Here is a 20,984-nt window from a genome sequence, read left to right on the forward strand (position 1 = left end):
GTAGTTAAGCTGCAATAATATCACACCGTCAGAAAAGACTGTCCTGAGATTTCCATTCCATGTAAGCAATGGAATAGCCAGCACATCACAGGTAGCTCATGTAGGTTGCAAAAATACGATCTGGCTGACTTTGCTGGTAGTGGCTGTATGCTTTGAAATTTTCAATAGTTCAAGCTGCTTTACTGAAAGTTATCTGCATGTGTCTTTTAACACAGTTCGTATTAGTTAAGGACAGGTAGTCCTTGTAAGCTAACTGTGTGGAGGATGTGTCTTTATCCACTTCCCTGCACTATTCATGAGAGGCCTCAAGTTCCCAACCCTGGGCATCAGTCTGGAGCAGCCAAGAGGTCACCAAGTTGATCACTTAGGCATGCTGCTGCTGAAATGCTAGGAATCAGGTCTTAGCACATACAGATTTTCATCAGGCCCTACTTTTCTGTCTGCAGAAGGAATGAATCGCTCCCTGCCTCCTTGTTATACCACAGGCCAATTTATTTGACCCTCTTGTAAGAACTTACCACCAGAGCAAGTAGGCATAAAGAGCGAGGCCATATATACATACTGTAACACGCTGCTGGGGATACCCAGACCTATGAGTCACTGTGTTACCTCTCTGCCTCAGCAAGAGTCAGTTTAGCTGGCAATTAGACTGTGTGTCAGCTCCCTGCCACACCTGTCTGTCTTCCTCACCAGCAAACTCCTCAAGGCTCTCCTGGCCCAAAACTTGCTTAGCAGATAACAATCAGTGAACTGCAACCCCTGAGTTCCTCAGAGATGTTTCTCTGCAATGCATAGTCCCTACCACTGTGCTTTCACAAAAGATATTAAGCTCTGTTAAAGAATCAGTACATCACAGCTTATTTATTTAACTGGTGGTAAATACACCCTTTCCTTCACACACAATACTTAAATTGTTTATAGTGAAAATAAAACAAGTTTATTAACAAAAGAGCATAGATTAAGTGATACCAAGTGTCATAGGTCTCACCCCCACTTGGAGCTGTTGGGTTCCAATGTGGGGACCTGCACTGGTTTCCCTCTAAACTAAAATCCTAGTTTAGATCTAGTAAAAGCTGCCACCACTCAATCAGGAAATGTGGATTGAGATACAGTCCTTCCCCAAAATCCTAGGGGATTCCAAGAGCCCCAAATCCATGGAGTTCTTACACCCAGGAGAAATAAACCATTCCCCCCTGCTTCCTCCCCCCTCCTTTTTCCTAGGAGAGACACCGGGATTTAACTACAGAGGGATACCTCCCCCTCCTCTTTCCCTGAGAATCCACCCAAGGAAAGACCAACCAAGTCCTTAATAGAAAAGAATTTATTAAAGAATAAAAAAAAGAAAAGTCACTGTCTCTGTAACCAAGATCAGGGCCGGCTCCAGAGCCCAGCGGGGCAAGCACCCGCCTGGGGCGGCCCTTTCCCGGGGGGGCGGCAGGCTGGGCCGGCGGACGTGCCGCAGTCATGCCTGCGGGAGGTCCACCGGAGCCCCGGGAGCAGCGGACCTGCCGCAGGCATGACTGCGGAGGGGACGCTCGGCCAGCGGCTCCAGTGGACCTCCCGCAGGCATGACTGCGGACGGTTCGCTGGTCCCGCGGCTCGGCTGGACCTCCCGCAGGCATGCCTGCGGCAGCTCAACCGGAGCCGCCGGACCTGCGAACCGCCCGCAGCTGCGGGAGGTCCAGCCGAGCCGCGCGACCAGTGGACCCTCTGCAGTCATGCCCGCGGGAGGTCTGCTGCTCCCGCGGCTCGGGGGCGCCTCCCGGGCATGACTGCTTGGGGCGGCCAAAAACCTAGAGCCGCCCCTGACCAAGATGGAACAATACAGGGTCTAAACTTATCAATCTCTGGAGAGAATCCCCCCTCCTTTCTTTCTCAGTAAAAGCAAAGTAACAGCAAACAGGAATAAAGAATTTCCTTTAGCAAACACACAATTGCAAATATAGAAATCAAATTATAAGACTAATTCGCCTTTCTAATTAATACTCACTATTGAATAGTAGAAACTACTCCAGGAGAACTTGGAGACATGACTGGCCTCTTTTAGATCCAAAAAGAGAACTCTGAGCAAACAAGGAACACAGACAAAGGCTTCCCTCCACAGAGATTTGAAAATAATCTTGTCCCTCATTGGTCCTCTGGTCAGGTGTCCACAGGTACTGCTTGTTAACCCTTTACAGGTAGACAAAAACCTTAACCCTTAACTAACTGTTTATGACACCAAGTAAAAGAGATAAAGGTAGAAATGGTTACAAGAAATAAAAGTGAAAACAAGCATCTAAAAGTCTAAAACTTAATCTTTTACCCCCCACCCCCCATCTATTTTTCTAGCGTTTTACTGGCCAGCATGGCCAGGACCCATCATAGAGATCAAATCATTTGGTTTCTTTGTCTCCTGAGGTGAAGGATAAAGATGGAGTGTCTCTCTCCCATAGCACCAAAGAGATTTATTTGTCTTACAAGTCAGGAACGCCTCCTGGGGATTCCGTCTGCTGTGTCTCTCTGGGGTGCAGGAGCCATGTTAATTCTCTGTCTCTAGAGTTCAGGAACAGGATAACTGCTGCAGGTTTAGCTTGATGGCTTTGTTTACTGCTTAATATGTAAATCGAGGTAAACCCACATTCCTTTGTAGGACAGACCTGTTTATTACCTCGGCTAGGTTGTCTGATCTTAAACATGTTACTAGATGTTACTAGAATAAGGGAATTCATTGCTTCATGTATAATATTAACACATGCATTTTACAATTATATGAATAACCAATGTGGAACTTAGCTTTCATATAATATCACACAAGGCATATTTTGTACAAATATTATTGCAGTAATGTGTCGGTTATGAATACGGGGTGCCTAGGGTCATATGGAAATTATGAACAAAACTGAAATATAGTACACTTTTGCAACACAGAAGCAAATTAAATAACACAAGGTCCTGTCTCCCTCTCACAGACAATGACACATAAATACCTTACAGCAAAACATCATCCATACTGATGGGGACAGAGAATGGTTGTGAATCTGAATGCAGGACTCAATCACTATGGGCTAGATGGTAGGAGAAGTAAAGTCCAGCTCAAGATAGGAACAGGAGGGTGGATCTCCACCCCTCTCTAGTGCATATCCCTACCAAGGATGTGGGCTGCAAATGGACAGGCTGGTTGAGGGCCACATCCCTGGCTACCCCACCAATCAGGAGCTAGCAAGTCTAGAGTTTAGTCCTGAAATGTGGTAATTAATCCCTCATGCCCTTTTTAAAATGAATCTTTCCCAGCATCCTTTTCTGGTAGCTGGCCTTTTAAATTTGGCAGAGAGAGCAGCTGCAAGTCCTAAATTGGTTGTTTGGCTGTTGGATGATAGATCTCCCTTCTTTCCAGCTGGTAAGGATTCCTCTGTTTCCCCTCTTATCAGTAAAGAGGTAACAGAACCTGACAGGCAGTTTTTGGCGATATAGTGAAACAGAGTTTTTAGCTGAATTAGATTTCAGTATGACCACTAGAGCTAGCTGGTAAATGGAATTCTCTTTCCATGAAAAACTGCACATTTTTTGGGGAAAAAATTCATCCTTAATCTGGATGAAAAGTGAAAAATGTTAATTTTTTTTATGGGAAGGGATTTCCAGAAAAACATTACGGGAAAACCACAATGGAATTTGGGGGCTTGCTGGCTGCCCACCTGAAAGGCTCTTATCAATTTCACTTGTTGCCTGCAGGTAGATACTGAAACTGACAAGAGCCTTTCAGGTGGGCTGCTGGAGGCTGAGTGCTCAGCCCCCTGTCTCCCTGGCATCCCCTTGGTCCGGCTGTTGGGAAGGCAGAGAGCCAGGACACTCAGACTCTGTCATCCCTCTTGAAAAGGCTCTTGTTAGTATCAGTACTAATGAATACTGACAGACAAAGTGGGTTGAAAAAAGCTATACAACCTCCACAAAATGAAAGATTTTTATTTTGTGCAGAATATTCTGGTTTTTCTATTTAAAAAAAAAAGTGTTTTAGTTTCCCCCCCCCTTTCGTAATTTACTCCCCCTCCGTTTCCCCCCCCCGGGGGGAAAAATGGAAAAGGGAGAGAGAAGAGGAGCTAGGGACAAACAATGACATGTTTTGGTTCTTCATTAAGAATCTGGAAAACTTAAACCAAAATTAAAACTTTCATTTTGGTTGAAAAGCCATTTGTCATTTAAAAAAAAAAGAAAAGAAAAATTTTGAGGGAAAAAATGTTGAGCAGCTTTCCTGGAGAGGTGAGAACATAGGGAGCAGCACAGAGTGGTCAGCATGCTAGGATTCCAATAAAGCATCCATCCGTGAGTCTGGGAATAACAACATCCCATGCTGATCTTTAGGGCTTGGAAGAATTTGTCCTCTGTCCCCACTATATGGTTGCAGATCCCTCCTCCTGAGAAGAGAATGAGGTGACAACTGGGCGAGCCTGACCTCACGAGGTTGGAAGTGTGTTTTCCTGCAGTAGGTGATGGATTGACCCAGATTAAGATTATTTTAACAGGAATGAAGATGTTTTATCTGTGCAATGGTTATCTATTGTATGCATAGATATTAGGCTGAGTGGGTCAAAAAATCATTATTTCCATCCCATGAGAAATTCTGGCATTTCATCATCTGTTTTCATCCCAAATTGGGATGAAAAGTTAAAATAATGATATTTTTTTCCAGAAAAACTTTCAATTTGGAAATGTTGAAGCATTTCACTTTGAGCCGATTTGATATTGAATTGTATCTGCTTGACCTGCTTCGGTCTGTGAGAGTTATAGTTCTGGTACCTCATGTCTCCATTTTCTCATAAGGGTTTGGCCATCATCCCCAAGATAGAACTCATTTCCCAAGATGCACCACAGTCATGGGACATCCATGCTGCACTCCAGTACTTCAGCCAAAAAAGAGATCATTGTGCATGAATCATAGGAGATGTAGTTCGGCCAGGGTGGCCTGCCGAAAATGAAGAGGGGAACATGCATGAGGCACTGCAGCACCTCAGGTTTCTCAACAGAAAACCAAAAATTGGGGGATAGAATTGAATTTTTCCCTTGGAAAATTTCAGATTTGCAGAAATCACATTTTTCATTTAAATAAAAAGAGTTGATGGAAAATTCCAAATTAACTCTAATGTTAGGCTGACAGTCATTACATACTTCTAATCCTAAAGCCCTGAGCTGTTTGGACGTCATTACACTATGTGAGGATGGTTGATAAAATACTAAAAAAAAAACCCCCAAAACAACCAGCAAATACAATACTGAATCATTTCCATAAAACTGTGGTAACTTGTTTTGCATTTCAGTTGTGTAACCAAATTCATGAAAAATATCAGTGTATCTGACTTTTTTTTTTAACGTGGAATAGGAGATCGGTATTGGCATTGGTTGGTTTTAGTAAATGGGGTTATAGAGATGGACATTTTCTGTATAGTCATCTCAGTTAAACAGTGCCCTGTAGCCATGAAAATTCAATGAACTTGCTGGCTCAATACTGGATACCTTCTCCATTCAGCTGAATGAACTGCAGAGAAAATGACTAGACTGCACTGTTATCCAGTTCAACATAGTTAGTAGAGGGCTACATAATTCCCAGAGCACAGTAAAGAAATATAATATCCTGAAGTGAGAGGGGTCCAGGACACAGGAGAGAGAGAAGCTGTGTGAGAGCAGAAGGCTGGAGGCAGCAGCCAAGGAGCTGGCTGTGAAGGGAAGGCCAGGAAGCAGGTAGTCCGACAGCTGGAACTGGAAGGCTCTCTATAAATACATTGGGGGGGGGTAAATACGAGGGAGGGAGAATAGCTGTTTAAGCTAAAGGACAATGCTGGCACAAGAACAAATGGGTATCGACTGGCCATGAACAAATTCAGGCTGGAAGTTAAAATAAGGTTTCTAACCATCAAAGGAGTGGGGTTCTGGAACAGCCTCCCAGTAGGAGTCATGGGGGCTGGAAAAAAATTATGTATGCCAGGGTTGCTTGTGATGGTGGGGAGCCAGGCTCAGCAGCCCTGGGGGTCTCTTCCGGTTTATGTTTTACGTTCCTAAAATCTCATGCATCAAGGCTTTAGTTGGTCATCTGCAGCAGTCAGGAAAGGTTTACCCTTAAATGTATGCTATTTTTTGGTCTCCTTTCTCTGAAGCATAAGAGATGGCCACGGCTGGAGATGGGACACTGAACAGGGTGGGCCAGTGCTGAGGTGGCCCAAAGTATTTCCTCTCTCAGGTGCTTGACTGGTTGGTTCTTCCTCACATGCTCAGGGTCTAACTGATTGTTATATGTGGGCCTGGGAAGGAATTTTCCTCCAGGTGAGATTGGCGGTGACCTTGGAGGTTTTTCACCTTCCTCTGCAGCATTGGATGTGAGTCACTTCCTCGAATCATCTGGATATTCTCACTTAATCAATTCTCTGCCATAACATCTTTGTTTTACATGTGGAAGACCAGTGCTTTGCCCACTTAGCCACCCAACTTCTCCTATAACAGAAAACTTTCCTGTATATTAATATCTGCTCAATGATAGCCCAATGTTTCCTTTTTCTGTTAATCCCACCAAAAGTATAAGTACTTACTGCTTTATAGGGTGGGAGTTTCTTGGTAATAACCCAGTCTTTGGTGGCAGAAACCCACACAATTTTTGCAAGGAGATGTAAACATTTATTCATCAAGAGGCTGTAATAGATGGATTCCAAAGTACTGTATATCACATTTATGTTTGTATTAAAAAAAATAACTGCAGCCTTTTAAAAATTCAAAATACACAGAGCACCTTGTGTTATTTCAGTGAAGTATTTTATCAACTGACTTAGTATTTTAAAATGCAGTAGTTATTACTACCTTAAAATGCCACCAGGCTGAAAAATTTAGTAGAATAGGGTTTAAGAGGGGTTATGATGAACAATATTTTAAGATTCAACTAATAATTTATTTTTCAGTATGTTTTATGTGCCCTAATTAAACTTTATTAAAAGTGACTGGATATAAAATTTCCATAAACCATCCTTGTAATTTATTCCAGCCAAGGTTAAAATCTGTTCAGTCATTCCCTGCTTTATTTCCAGTCTCTTTTTCTTCTTTCCCTCCTGCCCCCCAAATTTGATGTGACCCGTCAGTTCTAAACTTGGGAGATTTATGCCTGAGATTACACTTGCCCTTCTTTCATGCTTGACCCCTTGTTGAACCCAAACACTGTGTGCTGTAGACCAGGAGTAGCTAATCATTTGCACCCCTGTCCCTTGTCAGCCCAATTCAGGATGGCAGATGTGTTGAGCAGTACAGCAAAGCAAAGGTTTTATGACATTCAGTGACAATTGGCAATTTGTAGTGTTTAAATGACTGATTTCTTAATCCTAAAAGGCTGGTGTCTTATCATTTTGCATGCTTTTACTTTGAGTCATCTTTGATTTGTTACATAGCAGTGGTTGTGGTTAACCTGCAATCATGTGGTATAGGACTGTCCTAGATAATGTCTGATTTTATGTTGTCCAACCAAGTTTGTATGATTCAGGCTGGCCTGGATGAATTTCATAACAGTGAAGTATGGTGTAAAAGATATTCACAGTCCCTGGTCTTGTAAAGTTTACTGTTGAAGCTTTGCATATCTGAGTTTTGAATGCCTGTAGATGGAGCAAGCTGTGGTTCTTTAATGTAAACAGCTTATATTTAGTGTCTTAAAACAGGAACATACCAGTTCAGACTAGTTGCCCATTTAGTTAGATATCATGTCTCTGAAAGTGACCAGTATTTCATTGTGGAAAATTATAAAATAACCTGCCCATTGGAGCAAGTTTCTTCCAAACTACTATCCGTTTTAGTGGTTGCTTTATGCCCAGAAGTCTGAGGCTTTATATCCCTTATAAATCTTATTCCTATCTAATGTGACTGTGGATGTTCTCATCCATATAAATATCCTTTTGTGAATTCTGTGCTTTTGGCTCCACTCTATTTTCTCACCCACTAATATTTAGCTAGAAACAATTTATCTTATCCCCCTGTCTACTTCTTAAGGGACATAAACCTAACAGAAATCAGATTTAAACATTTATTCATCCAATATTTACTGTGAATCAAAACCCAAAGGCTGTAATAGAGGAATTCTAAAGTACAGTTTGTCACATTTGTCTTTTATGCACAAAAAATAATCAGACCTCTTAAAAGCTGAATTGTGCAGAGCACCACAGTATTCTTGCTGGCAAGTTAAAGAAGTATGGGCTGGATGAATGGACTATAAGGTGGATAGAAAGCTGGCTAGATCGTCGGGCTCAATGGGTAGTGATCAATGGCTCCATGTCTAGTTGGCAACCGGTATCAAGCAGAGTGCCCCAAGGGTCGGTGCTGGGGCCGGTTTTGTTCAATATCTTCGTTGATGATCTGGAAGATGGCGTGGACTGCACTCTCAGCAAGTTTGCAGATGACACTAAACTGGGAGGAGTGGTAGATACATTAGAGGGTAGAGATAGGATACAGAGGGATCTAGACAAATTAGAGGATTGGGCCAAAAGAAACCTGATGATGTTCAACAAGGACAAGTGCAGAGTCTTGCACTTAGGACGGAAGAATCCCATTCACTGTTACAGACTAGGGACTGAATGGCTAGGAAGCAGTTCTGCAGAAAAAGGACCTAGGGGTTGCAGTGGATGAGAAGCTGGATATGAGTCAAAGTGTGCCCTTGTTGCCAAGAAGGCAAATGGCTTTTTGGGCTGTATAAGTAGGGGCATTGCCAGCCAATCGAGGGACGTGATCATTCCCCTCTATTTGACATTGGTGAGGCCTCATCTAGAGTTCTGTGTCCAGTTTTGGGCCCCACGCTACAAGAAGGATGTGGAAAAATTGGAAAGAGTCCAGCGGAGGGCAACAAAAATTATCAGGGGACTAGAGCACATGACTTATGAGGAGAGGCTGAGGGAACTGGGATTGTTTAGTATGCAGAAGAGAAGAATGAGGGGGGATTTGATAGCTGCTTTCAACTACCTGAAAGTGGGTTCCAAAGAGGATGGATCTAGACTGTTCTCAGTGGTACCAGATGACAGAACAAGGAGTAATGGTCTCAAGTTGCAGTGGGGAAAGTTTAGGTTGGATATTAGGAAAAACTTTTTCACTAGGAGGATGGTGAAGCACTGGAAAGGGTTGCCTAGGGAGGTGGTGGAATCTCCTTCCTTAGAGATTTTTAAGGTCAGGCTTGACAAAGCCCTGGCTGGGATGATTTAGTTGGGAATTGGTCCTGCTTTGAGCAGGGGGTTGGACTAGATCACCTCCTGAGGTCCCTTCCAACCCTGATATTCTATGATTTCAGTGAATTGTTTTGGGTATCTTCTAAAATCTAGTAGAATTACTAACAATGCAGTGTTTTAAAGCAAGAAAACTATATGGGGGTTGAAGCAGGGAAGAATCATACCCCACAGCTGCATATGACTAGTATAAAGTGCTGCAGTACATCTTCCTTGTTTTAAATTTTCCATGCCCCAGTATAAGGGATATGGTCTGGTGGATCCACTTAGCCATGTATCTGTTGTCCCCCTCCTGATTTCTGTATCAGAGTAGAAGTTGCTCTCTGGAGCAGTCCTTGACATGGTTAGAGTTTGCTGTTCCTTTATAGACTTCTATCATCCTTCCCTCACCTAATCCTTAACTCCCTGTATACTCCACCTTTCCATCCATACACTGGTTTTGCTGCTGGCATGACCCTCCATGGATGGAGGCAGGTAGGATTTTCTGCTAAAAATATACATAGCAGCATAGCTGTTAAGATCAGGTCCCCTCTGCTTCTCAGTGCCTATGGCTAAAAAAGTGTGTAATGACAACAACCATTGGATTAATAATAAAGTTTTTAGTCCTCAAACTTCCCATTGCTGTTTGAAAATGGCATTGCTGTACACTACTAGCTTCATTGCCAAAGTTTTACAAAATGTCAATGGAGTCTGTTGAAATAACAGAATCTCTTTTATGATATTTGTCTCATTTGTTTCTGAGTTGTGTATCTATTTTCTTTAAAATAAAGATATCATAGCTGCAGAAGTTAATTAATTTTATTTATTCCCAAGCGTGCTCTTGAAAAATTGGGCTTTTTAAATAGCTAAGATATTCCGCATAAAAATGAAAAATTCCTCAAAAATATGTTTGCGATATAGTGTTTCTCTGATTAATAACCCTTGCAAATGTGTGTTCATTATACCAGAAACATGACCTTTCTAAGGACATTAGAAAAATCCAACTGCTGAACAAGCCAGGTCAAAGATTTTTAAATGTCAGTAAGTATAATGCTTTTAAATTAATGTGGGTTTATAGTACTCAACTGTTAGTACTATTTTTGAATTTTTTAAGGCTTCATGGTTAAGGTATATTAATGGAACCTGACACTGGAGGAGAGTATATTGGATTGACTCTGGTGCTGTTTAGCAGGCTCCCACATGCAGGTCCACTGTGGGGTCCATGAGGTTTATAACGAGCTTTTTGTTGAGTCCTGCATCAGTTACTCCATGGCACTATCTAGGAGGTCTTTGATCACAATATATTATAAGCTTCTTGGATGGTGGGGGAATCTAGAATACTCCAGCTAATAACAGAGCAGTCAGTCTGGTTCCCGGCCAAGATATTGCCACAACTGCTGAACCCCACAAAAGAAAGGGGTTGTGCTGATTGAATGGTTTGGCCAAAACTCCAAGCTGGCCGAAGAGATCCTGAACACTGCAGGTTTTCCTCGTCTGATGAATGCATTTATATAATTGTTCATGCTGTGAGTTCATCACATTGCAATGCCAGCCAAAGGGAGCCAGTGCTCCTCATGAGAATTGACTTCAAATGGAACAGGACTGAGCATAGACACTGAGTGAAAGCTGCACATGGAAGTGCCTGGCCAAGAGGAGTCCTTTGGTTCTTTACACGAGTCTACATGGTCAAAAGAAAAGGGACAACTGCTTTCCCCTGTAGCTGGCCCTCTTCTGTCACCTGCACTCTGTACAAGATCCTCTGGGCTGGCATTCTCATGTCATGATGAAAATGTTAGCATAATGCTATGCATTATGGGCTTGGTTTCAGCAAGCTAGTCTTTGCCGCTGTAACCCTGGCTTCCTCATGATCACCCTGCTCTAGTAAAGAAGTTGACAGGGCGGCGAGAGGGGACGGGGACGGAGATGGTAATGGCCAACAAGAAATGAGAATCGTTGTAGTTTGCCAAGAGGAAGGGGAGCTAGTGGAGCAGATGCAGACAGATCTTTCAGTTGTTCTCCAGAGTCTCAGTTTTAAAAAAAAAAAGGTCTGATCTACACTAGGAAATTAGGTTGGTATAACTATGTCAATCAGGAAAAAATCTGCACCCCTGAAAAACGCAGCTAAACCTAACTCCTGGTGTAGACAGAGCTAGGTCGATGGGAGAATTCTTCTGTTGATCTAGCTACCACCTCTCAGCCAGAATTATGTGTAAATTGCATAAATTAAGATGTGTAGGTCATTAACACCACACTAGAGGGGCAAATGTTTTCATTTTCCTGAAGGTGGGGCTTTGCTTTGAAAAGCTTGAGAAACACTGACTTAATGATACTCTTTCTTCTTACTGTTCAACATACTAAGCCTGCTTGGCATTTAAAATCAAATAAATATGTTTACCACTACTTTTCATGTATCTTAACAATGGCTAATTGTAAGACTCCATGCTTCTCTGGAAGGTTGCAATAGGCATGTGTTTTGTTTGGGTTTTTTTAGGAAAACCTTAAAAATAAAGGTTCAAAATAGACAGAAAGGGATGAGACCAACTTCAGTGATATTGAAAGAGTGTGCAACTCCCCTGAAATCATTAGAGCTGGCCCTGGTTAAGTCAGGGCTGAATTTGGCCTATGGCACACCGGGTTATTTTGTGTTTCTAAGACCTGGTTCAGACACAGTTATTCATGTAGTTAAAGTACCGTTTCTGACTAAAAGTTATACTTGAGCATCCATAATTTCTGTGTCCTGTGATAATTAGTGCACAGTAATTAATTCATAAAAACATAAGGCATATTAGACATTGTTGCATATAAACACTACATGTACCATAATTAAAAATACTGTCAGTGACTATATCTCCATTCTATGGAGCTATAAACAGATATCTATCTGATCACAGCAAAACTCATTATAGGTGTTAACGTATACAGCCCAATGAATATGTGCTCAAATGCCTGTGAGACCCAGGGATGATGGTTCTGTGGTTAGGAGGCTGGTATGGAACTTGGAGAACCTGGGTTCAGTCCTACTCTGCCTCCAATTACTTGTGTGGCCTTGGAAAAATCCCTTAGCCTCTCTGTGTCTCAGTTCCTCATCTGTAAAATGGGGATAATAGTTTACCCATCCCACGTAGGTGTCAGGAGGATATATAGTAGACCTGTGCAGATAAAGTTCATTCTGTTTTGTGGGGGATCTGATCATTCAAAACATCCTTTCATTCTAGTTGGGAATGAAAACCAAACATTTGTAAACATTTCTAAATTGAAAGAGATTGGAGCCCAGGCTCTATCATGAACTGTGCTGGAGCTGCTGGCCCTAGATGCCTTGAGGTCCCTAACTCTGGAGCAGTCTACATGGTAGGTTGCGGAGGAGCCAGGCTGGTGGGCTGGCAGGAAACGTACCTGTGTTCCTTTGGAACTTTGGTTGAAATAGTACTGTCTCCACAGAACATTTCAATTTTGATGAATGGGCAAATTCCAACAAAAGTTTAGTAGGAATTTTTTTGACCAGCCCTAATAAATACATTAAACATGGTGATACACTTGGGTACCATTTATTCCTTGGAAAGCAATTATTATAAGTAAGATGTGGGGTACAATGGGTTAATATGCTTCATGGCTAGAATGTGTGAAGTACTGGGTTGTGGGTTCAGATCCTGTTTTTAGTAAATTTTATATTTATTTTTTTTTAAATTCTTGTTTATGTTCGCCATATGCACTGTGAATCAGGAGTACAGGGGATTTGAATGGTTTCTCTTGTGCTAAAAACAGGATGAGGTGGAAGGTCATGATGTCAGCTTCATGTGACTACCATAGGAGTTGCATACAAGCAGCAGAGAAATGTTCTTCCATACATGCATGACTATAGAGACAGATTCATTATCCTATTTAAATATATCTGTCTTAAAATACATTTTTTATATCTCCCAAGATGCTGCAACCATATTGTAAATGCAAAGAAATAATGTAAAACTGAGGTTGCATTACTTTGCATCGAAATACATAGTCCCAGGTTGCTATAAATAAGTTAGAGTTTATTTTCCCAAAATAAGTTACTAACTTTGCAGGAATCACAATTACCTCTAGACAAAAATAATTCTCTAGATATCAACTGCTGAGGCACTGTCAAATTCATCCTCTGCAAAGTTATCAACTGTTAATGTGACCAACTGCAAAGCCTATGAAAGAAAAGCATGAATTACCATATGTTGTACGGGTTTCTAGGCTTCCAACTTCCCTACTCATGGAAGTCAGGGGACTTTTGCACAAATAAGGACTACAGACTGGACCCTCATTTCTAAGGTTTATTCTCTGTTGTTAGGTCTCCTGTGTCATCTTTTCTGAAATTAACAATGATTATATCACACATTTGTATTTGAAATCTGAATATTTTAATTTTCAAAGGCATCTTTAAGATTTTTACAGTATGAAAGAACAGCACTAAAACCTGTAATACCAAATGAGAAATTAAGTGCATATACTTCTTTTAAAACTTCAAAGAATTGAGACCTAACGTTATAAATGTTAGGCATCATCATCAGACTTCCAAATAATATGTTGCTATTGAAGCACTGGACAAAGTAACTCAGCCTTAGTGTAGATTCCTTAAGATCAACAGGGATAAGTACCAGAGATGAATTTAGTCTGCCAGATTTTAATATTTAAAATAGATATATTTACATATAAATAATACGTAGCATGAAAATCAAATTAATATTCTGTACGCTGAGTACAGTGTGTGCATGATCTAAATACTAAAATAGTATAGTATAAAGGCTATTTGGCCTTTAAACAAAGAATATTTTACCAATGGAGGTTAAAATAATTCATCAGTGGATACTGTTTATTATGGAACAAAAGTAATCTTGAAAGTGCCAGTATAGCACTTTCTAAGAAAAGCATCTGTTGCAAAAATTAAGACCATTGATCCAAAGATGGGGAGCTTGTTCAGAGCCAAATGAACAATTTAGCAGTAAGACCATTAGTAAGGGAATGTGACCTAGTGGTTGTAAGTCCTGGCAAATCACATTAGCCTGAAATATTCCTAGAAGGCAGATCTACATTTCATATCCTATGGACAAACCAATTATTTTCAAGCTTCCTGTAGTTCTCCCCTGATCAAGGAGCCTTTTTCTTCTATCTTGTTACAATTCTTTAAAAATCTCCTTCCAATTTCTCTGCAGATCTGAGTGTAGTCAGCGTTTGTTCAGAAATTATGAAAATTTAGTATCCATCATAACCAGCCCATCATTCTTAATGCTTATCTTTTCTTAAATTGTGAACAAGATCAGTTCAGACATGGCAAGAACACTTACTTGTCCTCACCAATGACTAAGGGCTAGGTCCACAAAAGGACTTAGGTGTATATCTGCCCCTTTAGGCACCTCAAAACCACTGCTCAGCTGACATCTAACTCTTTAAGCACCAAGGGGACTTTAACAATAGAAATTTAGGTGTCTAAGTTTCTGCCAGTGAGCAGAAGTACCACTACCTCAACCTAGGTGCCTATCCCATGCTTAAACCCTGGCAGGAATCTCAAACTAGGTGTTCCCCTATGGGTCGCAATTTGTTAAACATGCTCTGAGCGTGCCTAAACATACTAACAGCTTGCAGAGGAGGAGTTGGTCTCCTTATCCACTTTTAGCTCAGTGTTGTGAGCATTCACCCAGGCTGTGGGAGACCCTAGTTCAATTGCCCTCTCTGCCAGCTGTGGAGAAGAGATTTGAACTTGTGTTCCCTAACCACTGGGCTGGGAGGTATTCTGGGGTGAATCTTTCTCTGTCTCTCCTGTTGAAGCCATTCCACTGTATATAAATAATTAGTCATTGGAGCAGGCAGACTGGAACGTAGGCCTCCCATGTTAGTACCCTAACTGGGCTATAGTTATTCTCATTTTCTTTGGCCCAATTAATATTTAATTATCCCACTGGGTGGCAAGGTGTCTAGAAGTTAGGGCATTGCAATGCCTTAATTGCTTTGTGGATCTAGCCCTAGATCCACGGCAAGTTTAAAATGTAAGCTGTTTTGAGTTTCAAAGCACAAAAAACCTTAATTAAAATAAAAACAAAACATATGCATCCCCCAACCCCTACCCAAACACACCTGTTTACTGTAAAAAATGTCTCAGCTGATGTTGAAACTCTTCTGCAAAATAAAGATCACCTTTGGGCTCAGAATCTGTGTGATAAATTTTAGCCCTTAACAGTGATTGGCTGGCTGACTTTAAGGTCCCGTAGAATGATAGTTCTCAACCGGGGTCCAGGACACCCTGGGTGGCTGCTAAGCATGGCCAGCATTAGACTCTCTAGAGCCCAGGGAGGAAAGCCAAAGCCCCACTGCAAAGGACTGCAGCCCGAGTCTCTGAGCTCCACCCACCCAGGGCTGAAGCCGAAGCCTGAGCAACTTATCTTCACTGTTCCCTCTGTGGTATGGGGCCCTGAGCAATTGCCCTGCGTGCTACCCCTTAATGCCGGCCCCGGCTTTTATATGCAGAAAAACAGTTGTTGTGGCACAGCTTGGCCGATAAATTTTTATTGCTTTGGGGGGGAGGCGCTCAGAAAAAAAAAGGTTGAGAACTCCCGCTGTAGAAAAATCGGGGGGCTTTTCTCTTGTTACTTTTGGCTCAGGTAGTAAAACCCTCCATTAAGATGCAGGATTATTATTTCTGAGTCCCATTAGCTCCAACCAGGCTATAAAGGGAATATGAGTGTTACTGTGAGCCAGAAGGAACTAGAGTAAGAATGAAGGTGCTGGAGAGGATTCCTAGGAATAGCCATTTGGGGAGAAAGCAAATGCTAAGACTTACATTTTGCTATTGGTTTTGGTTTACTGAAAAACAGACTCCAGGATGGGAGTGAATTTAGACACTAGTTTAGGTTTATCTGCTGAGAATGGAATTAGGGAATCAGCCTATTCAGACAGCCTAAAAGAGAAAATGTTTGCCAAGTAATGAAAGAAAGAACAATTCAATTCTGAATTCTATTTTCATTCATCTTATCTTTGTTGTGGTGGCAGCTAGTGATGGAATAATTTTGAAAGGATTAGATTAATAGATTATACAAGTTTGGAGTTTGTGCTCAGTTGCATAGTACCTAAAAGGTTCCAATTACTTTTGCAAATTATTTAAACTGTTTGAGTCTGCAACACTGAAATTTTATTTCTGAGATATATGGCTCTTCTTCTGGAATTTAAACCTGAAGTTGAGGGAAAGGACTAGGAATGTGCATGTGCACGTGGAGACGACATGTAGGCTGACAAATAGAAAATCTTTCTCCATGTCCAGATCATAAGAGTTGTGGTTGCCCAAGCTATTCTGAGTAGAATGTCAGTGGGATTGAGGGATAAGGGCGTTGCCCTATCACTCCAGCAACCAACAAACATAGTATTTCTGTACTCTGCATAGTAAACAATCATTGGTAGGCCCTTCGGTACTCCCAGGCTATTTTCTGCTATGTCATCATTGTTGCATAGTTGATTTTGCTCCTGGTCCTAAACCGGATAAAGGGTAGCTGTATTGTAATCTATATATACACATTTTGTGTGTGTGTGTACACACACACTTCTCCTCCTCCTCCTCGCCTAGCAGTGACCTACAGAGTATATCAAATTTTCATTTGGAAACAAATTTCTGTTAAGAAATTTATTTTAAATTAGAATATCATACAATGTAATATAATCAAAAACAAAAAGCAGAATGTTTTTATTTGACCTGACATGATTAATTTTAATTTTATTTCATGGAAATTTTCAAAATTCTTTGTTAAACCACACTCCCTTTCCCCACATTATGCATTACAAAGTATAAAATTGCATGCTAAAGAGAATGGGTAGGAAAGGTGTTTCATGTACAAATCATTGCTGGCTTTGGAGTAACAACTGCTCATGTGAAATATACCATCTAGAATGTGAATCTTATGTGGCAGGAAAGTGCTGCGCCAAGTACAGTGTATGCTCACAGACACAAATGCAGTATTGACTGCTGCACTTGACTTAAAGTACTGCAAAAATGAAATTAGATTCAATGAAATTAGACCTGCTTAAATAGCCACTAGTGCTGGTATACAACTGCAAACTGTATCCAAGTGTACTGAACACGGTTGGCTCTTAGCAGGGAACCCACTTCCGGAGTGATGTCAATGCTATGACAGCAGAACTCTCCAAAACTCCAGGTCCTGATTACATACAGCGATGGCACTGTAGTTCCCATCTTCTTATAGGATGACATACCATAAAGGATAAAGTGACGACTCCTATGATCCTTTATCACTGTCACATGACAAAGGCCTCAGCTACCTACTGCTGCCACCCATCTCTGCATGGTGCCATCTAGTTAGAGGAACAGAGTTAAAAACATAAACTTCAGCCAGCTCTACAGGCCATTGGTTGGGACTAGGAGCCTCTGGAACTTAATTTAAAACCCCAGGACAATCCGGGCTAAACAGAGGACAAATATATTAAGCAGCCCAGCTGTTCCATGCTATTGCATTAATGTCAGATATTCACTCCACTTGATGTAGTTATGTATGCTCTAAGACTGTCAGATTTTCCAAAATTTGATCTTTCATTTTTTTTATAAATTAAGTTTCTCATTCTTATGGGTGCAAACATTGCATTTGGTTTACATTTGGAAGGTAAGCAAGGGCAGTGCTGTACTCCTGTGTTTGCAAACATACAGCCTGGAGCAATGGCTGTGCTCTCACATGCACCCTTTATCTCACTGAGGTGTGATCTCAAAAGCCTTATGATGATATTTCAGAATGTCAGCATTGAAATAGTTAATGCTGATCATTTAGCAGATGGGATGTGGAATGGGTAGGAGTGAAGACCATGAGGGGGAGTCCTCAATAAGGTGTTAGTCACTAGTACGAGGTTCCCAATTCCTGAGCTACTATAAGTGTAAATCCCAACAAAGAGATGAGGAATATCTGGCATCTAATAGGCACCTTGGCTAGGACTTTACTTTTTAGTAATAGTGTGGGTGGTTTGTGGTCGGACACCACCTTGAAGTAATACTTTGCAAACATCCTGGAACCCTCTTGCCTACCTATATACTTACCAAGTTTTCTTTCTCTGTTTGGCTGGATTTATCCTGTGTAGCACTACACCGAGGCCTGTCAGTTATTTTTTACATAGTCTACATAATAATTCCATATTAACATTCCAGCAGTTCATCTAGTCCGGTATCCTATCTCCAACAATAGCCACTCCATTAATTGCTGCTATTATCAAGCAGATGATAAATAACTTTCTAATGGACTGTAGTGAATGCAGACTTCTTGTAGTGTTTTATGTAGTGTCTGTGTGCTCAACTGCCTTACTGTACAGTCCTGATTCTGTGCACTCTTACGCTCACGTAAATCAGCAGTAACTCCAACAGCGTCAGTGCAGTTAACCTAGTGTGAAACCAGTGTGAGCGTATGATGAGCCCTAAATTAATTCCTTTGGTGTACTAGTGATTAATGCATCCTTTTCAAGAATACTTTGTAAAGTGTTTCACAGAGGAACTGAAAAGATGTTAAAACATAGTCTTTGATCATTTGGCTCCAGCTGAATTTATATTGAGAAGCCCAAATGCTGATGTCCCTGCTACAACTGGTTAATTAAATCTTATGCCATTAGCCCTCAATTAGAAGCATTGAGTTGCAACTCTGGTTAGCAGCTTTGCTGGCCAAATGTGGACAGATTTAGTGTGTCATTCTGACTGCTGTATATATGAACTCTAATGAAAAAAATATACTACTCATCTGTGAAGTAAGTGTGTGTGCAAGAGAGAAATTTTTTATCTCTCTCTCTCTCTGTGTTCTGTGATGGGGTAAAACTCCCTTTCCATTTTGTTCTTTGAATGTTTCTTGGCCTCCTACCAGCAGGTTTTTACAGTCTGCTGCCTGCCTCTCAGATTAGAACAACACTGGCATATTTCAACAGTTTCCTAGGATTCAAACAGTCTTTAATTAACAGTGAATTGATGTTTTGGAATGTAACCAGAAGATGGGAGACAGTGGAAGCCGAGATTGGGCTTGAATATTTCCAGCTCTCAATCATCTGGACTATGTTGGGATCTGTGGCAAGGGGCAAACAAATCTGTAAAATCGTGGTTCATAACAAACAGGTGGCTGCTTATTAGTATGCAAGGGGATTTATTCATTTACATAATGTTCCCACAGAACTGTTCATTGGTAGCTTTAGCAAGGAGGAGCTTTTCTGCCTTACAGAGTTCTGAACCAAGCTCATCTACCGCAACAGCAAAAAGTATCTGTCAGTAGCCTTAGAACTGCAGTAGCATTCAGAACTTTGACAAACACCTGTAATGTGGAATTTGTTTTATAAGTGTGCGTTCACAATAGACTTTTACTGATCAACGCTTGACACAGCAAGGTATGATTTGCTAGTTAGGCTTAAGTTTGTGCTGAAGTTGCTGAGCTAGAGAAATAAATGCACATTTAAGAAAATAAAATTTAAAACAAACAAGTGAATGGAAGAGTCTTGGACAGTCACCAGCTGAAATAATTTTTACTGCATGGAAGAGTTAAAAAAAGTATTTTGGAGCTAAATTGACCTGGAGTGTTTGAGTAAAGGTCGGTGGTTTCAGCTTTGATTTTATAATAGAATCAGGTTAGCTGAACATCTAAAGGAAAATTTGACTTGAACTATACTAACATTTCAAGATAATCCAGGGGAGGGAAACGGAGGTTTGCTAGCTAATTTTAGAGAACTGAAAGACTGGTATCTTAGTCAATTATCAACAAAGAATCATAAACATTAGTTAAGCCTGTTGCACACTTAACAAGGTAGTAATTTGATGGTAAATACAAATGTGTGTGTTTAACCTGATATTGGCATAAAACTCTTTCTATATTTTTTTTCATACCAAGAATCACTTGCTTACTATCTTCTTTCATATTTTTCCTTTAAGGTGGCACATGCCAGAGCCCTGCTCTTCCAGCCCTGGTGCGTACTCCAGCCCCACCATTACAACCATCGCTGGATATTAAACCATTTCTTCCATTTCCCCTGGATACAGCAGCAGCAGTCAATCTCTTCCCCAACTTCAATGCAGTAAGTACCACACTGATGGATTAATGTCTATTCCTCCAATTTACAATTTTCTGGAGACACAAGTAGGCTCCAAATGGAACTTTGTCTTCATTTAGGATATGAGGACATTTTACCAGACTAGGTTTTGGTACATGTGTTACAGGGTGGATCCAAGATAAATAGCTCTCATGATGATAGAATTCCATTGTCAGTCACCAACACGCTTCACTAAAATTCCTAAATAGTAACATATGTGGGTGAATATCAACAGCAAAACTTCAGGGACAAACTGAAGCAACAATGAAAACATAACTAATACATGGTATACTTGTAGATTTGAATATCAGAAAACAAAACAATGTATTTTTTCTCTTTCAGCTGAGGATTTTTTCTTTCTTTGCCCTTGAAACTAAAATCTATGGTAGTCGTATCTTTAATAATTGCTAATTATAAATGATCCATCACACTTCGAGAAAAACGTTACCACTTAAATGTTTCCATCCATTTTTTCTAACAAAAGCCTATTTCATAATCCTTCCATTTTTCCTATATCTGCTGAGATAATTAAGTCTGTAAACAAAATTGTAATTTAAGTTGATATCACATTCGCTGCATTTTACTACTTTTTGCCCGATTAAAAAGCAAGCAAGCACCCATTGCAGGACTAAAAGCAAGCACCAATCATAGCCCGTTTTGCAAGATGTACAAAGCCCCTTGCCTTATGTACAAATATTAGATATTGAAAAGGAATGACATTAAGAAAAGATAGAA

General features: G+C 40.8%; 1 protein-coding gene across 9 annotated transcripts in view; it reads left to right on the plus strand.

Moving 5' to 3' along the window:
* ZNF385D (zinc finger protein 385D) overlaps nt 1-20,984 on the plus strand; it is a 922,283-nt gene that overhangs the window by 688,363 nt on the left and 212,936 nt on the right. For all 9 annotated transcript variants that reach the window (XM_045007121.1, XM_045007122.1, XM_045007124.1 and 6 more), the window contains one exon: nt 20,092-20,234. In XM_045007121.1, the coding sequence (XP_044863056.1) occupies nt 20,092-20,234 (143 nt within the window). The remainder of the gene's footprint in view (nt 1-20,091; nt 20,235-20,984) is intronic.

The sequence above is a fragment of the Mauremys mutica genome, chromosome 2 (genome assembly GCF_020497125.1).
Source record: "Mauremys mutica isolate MM-2020 ecotype Southern chromosome 2, ASM2049712v1, whole genome shotgun sequence".
Classification (NCBI taxonomy): domain Eukaryota; kingdom Metazoa; phylum Chordata; order Testudines; family Geoemydidae; genus Mauremys; species Mauremys mutica.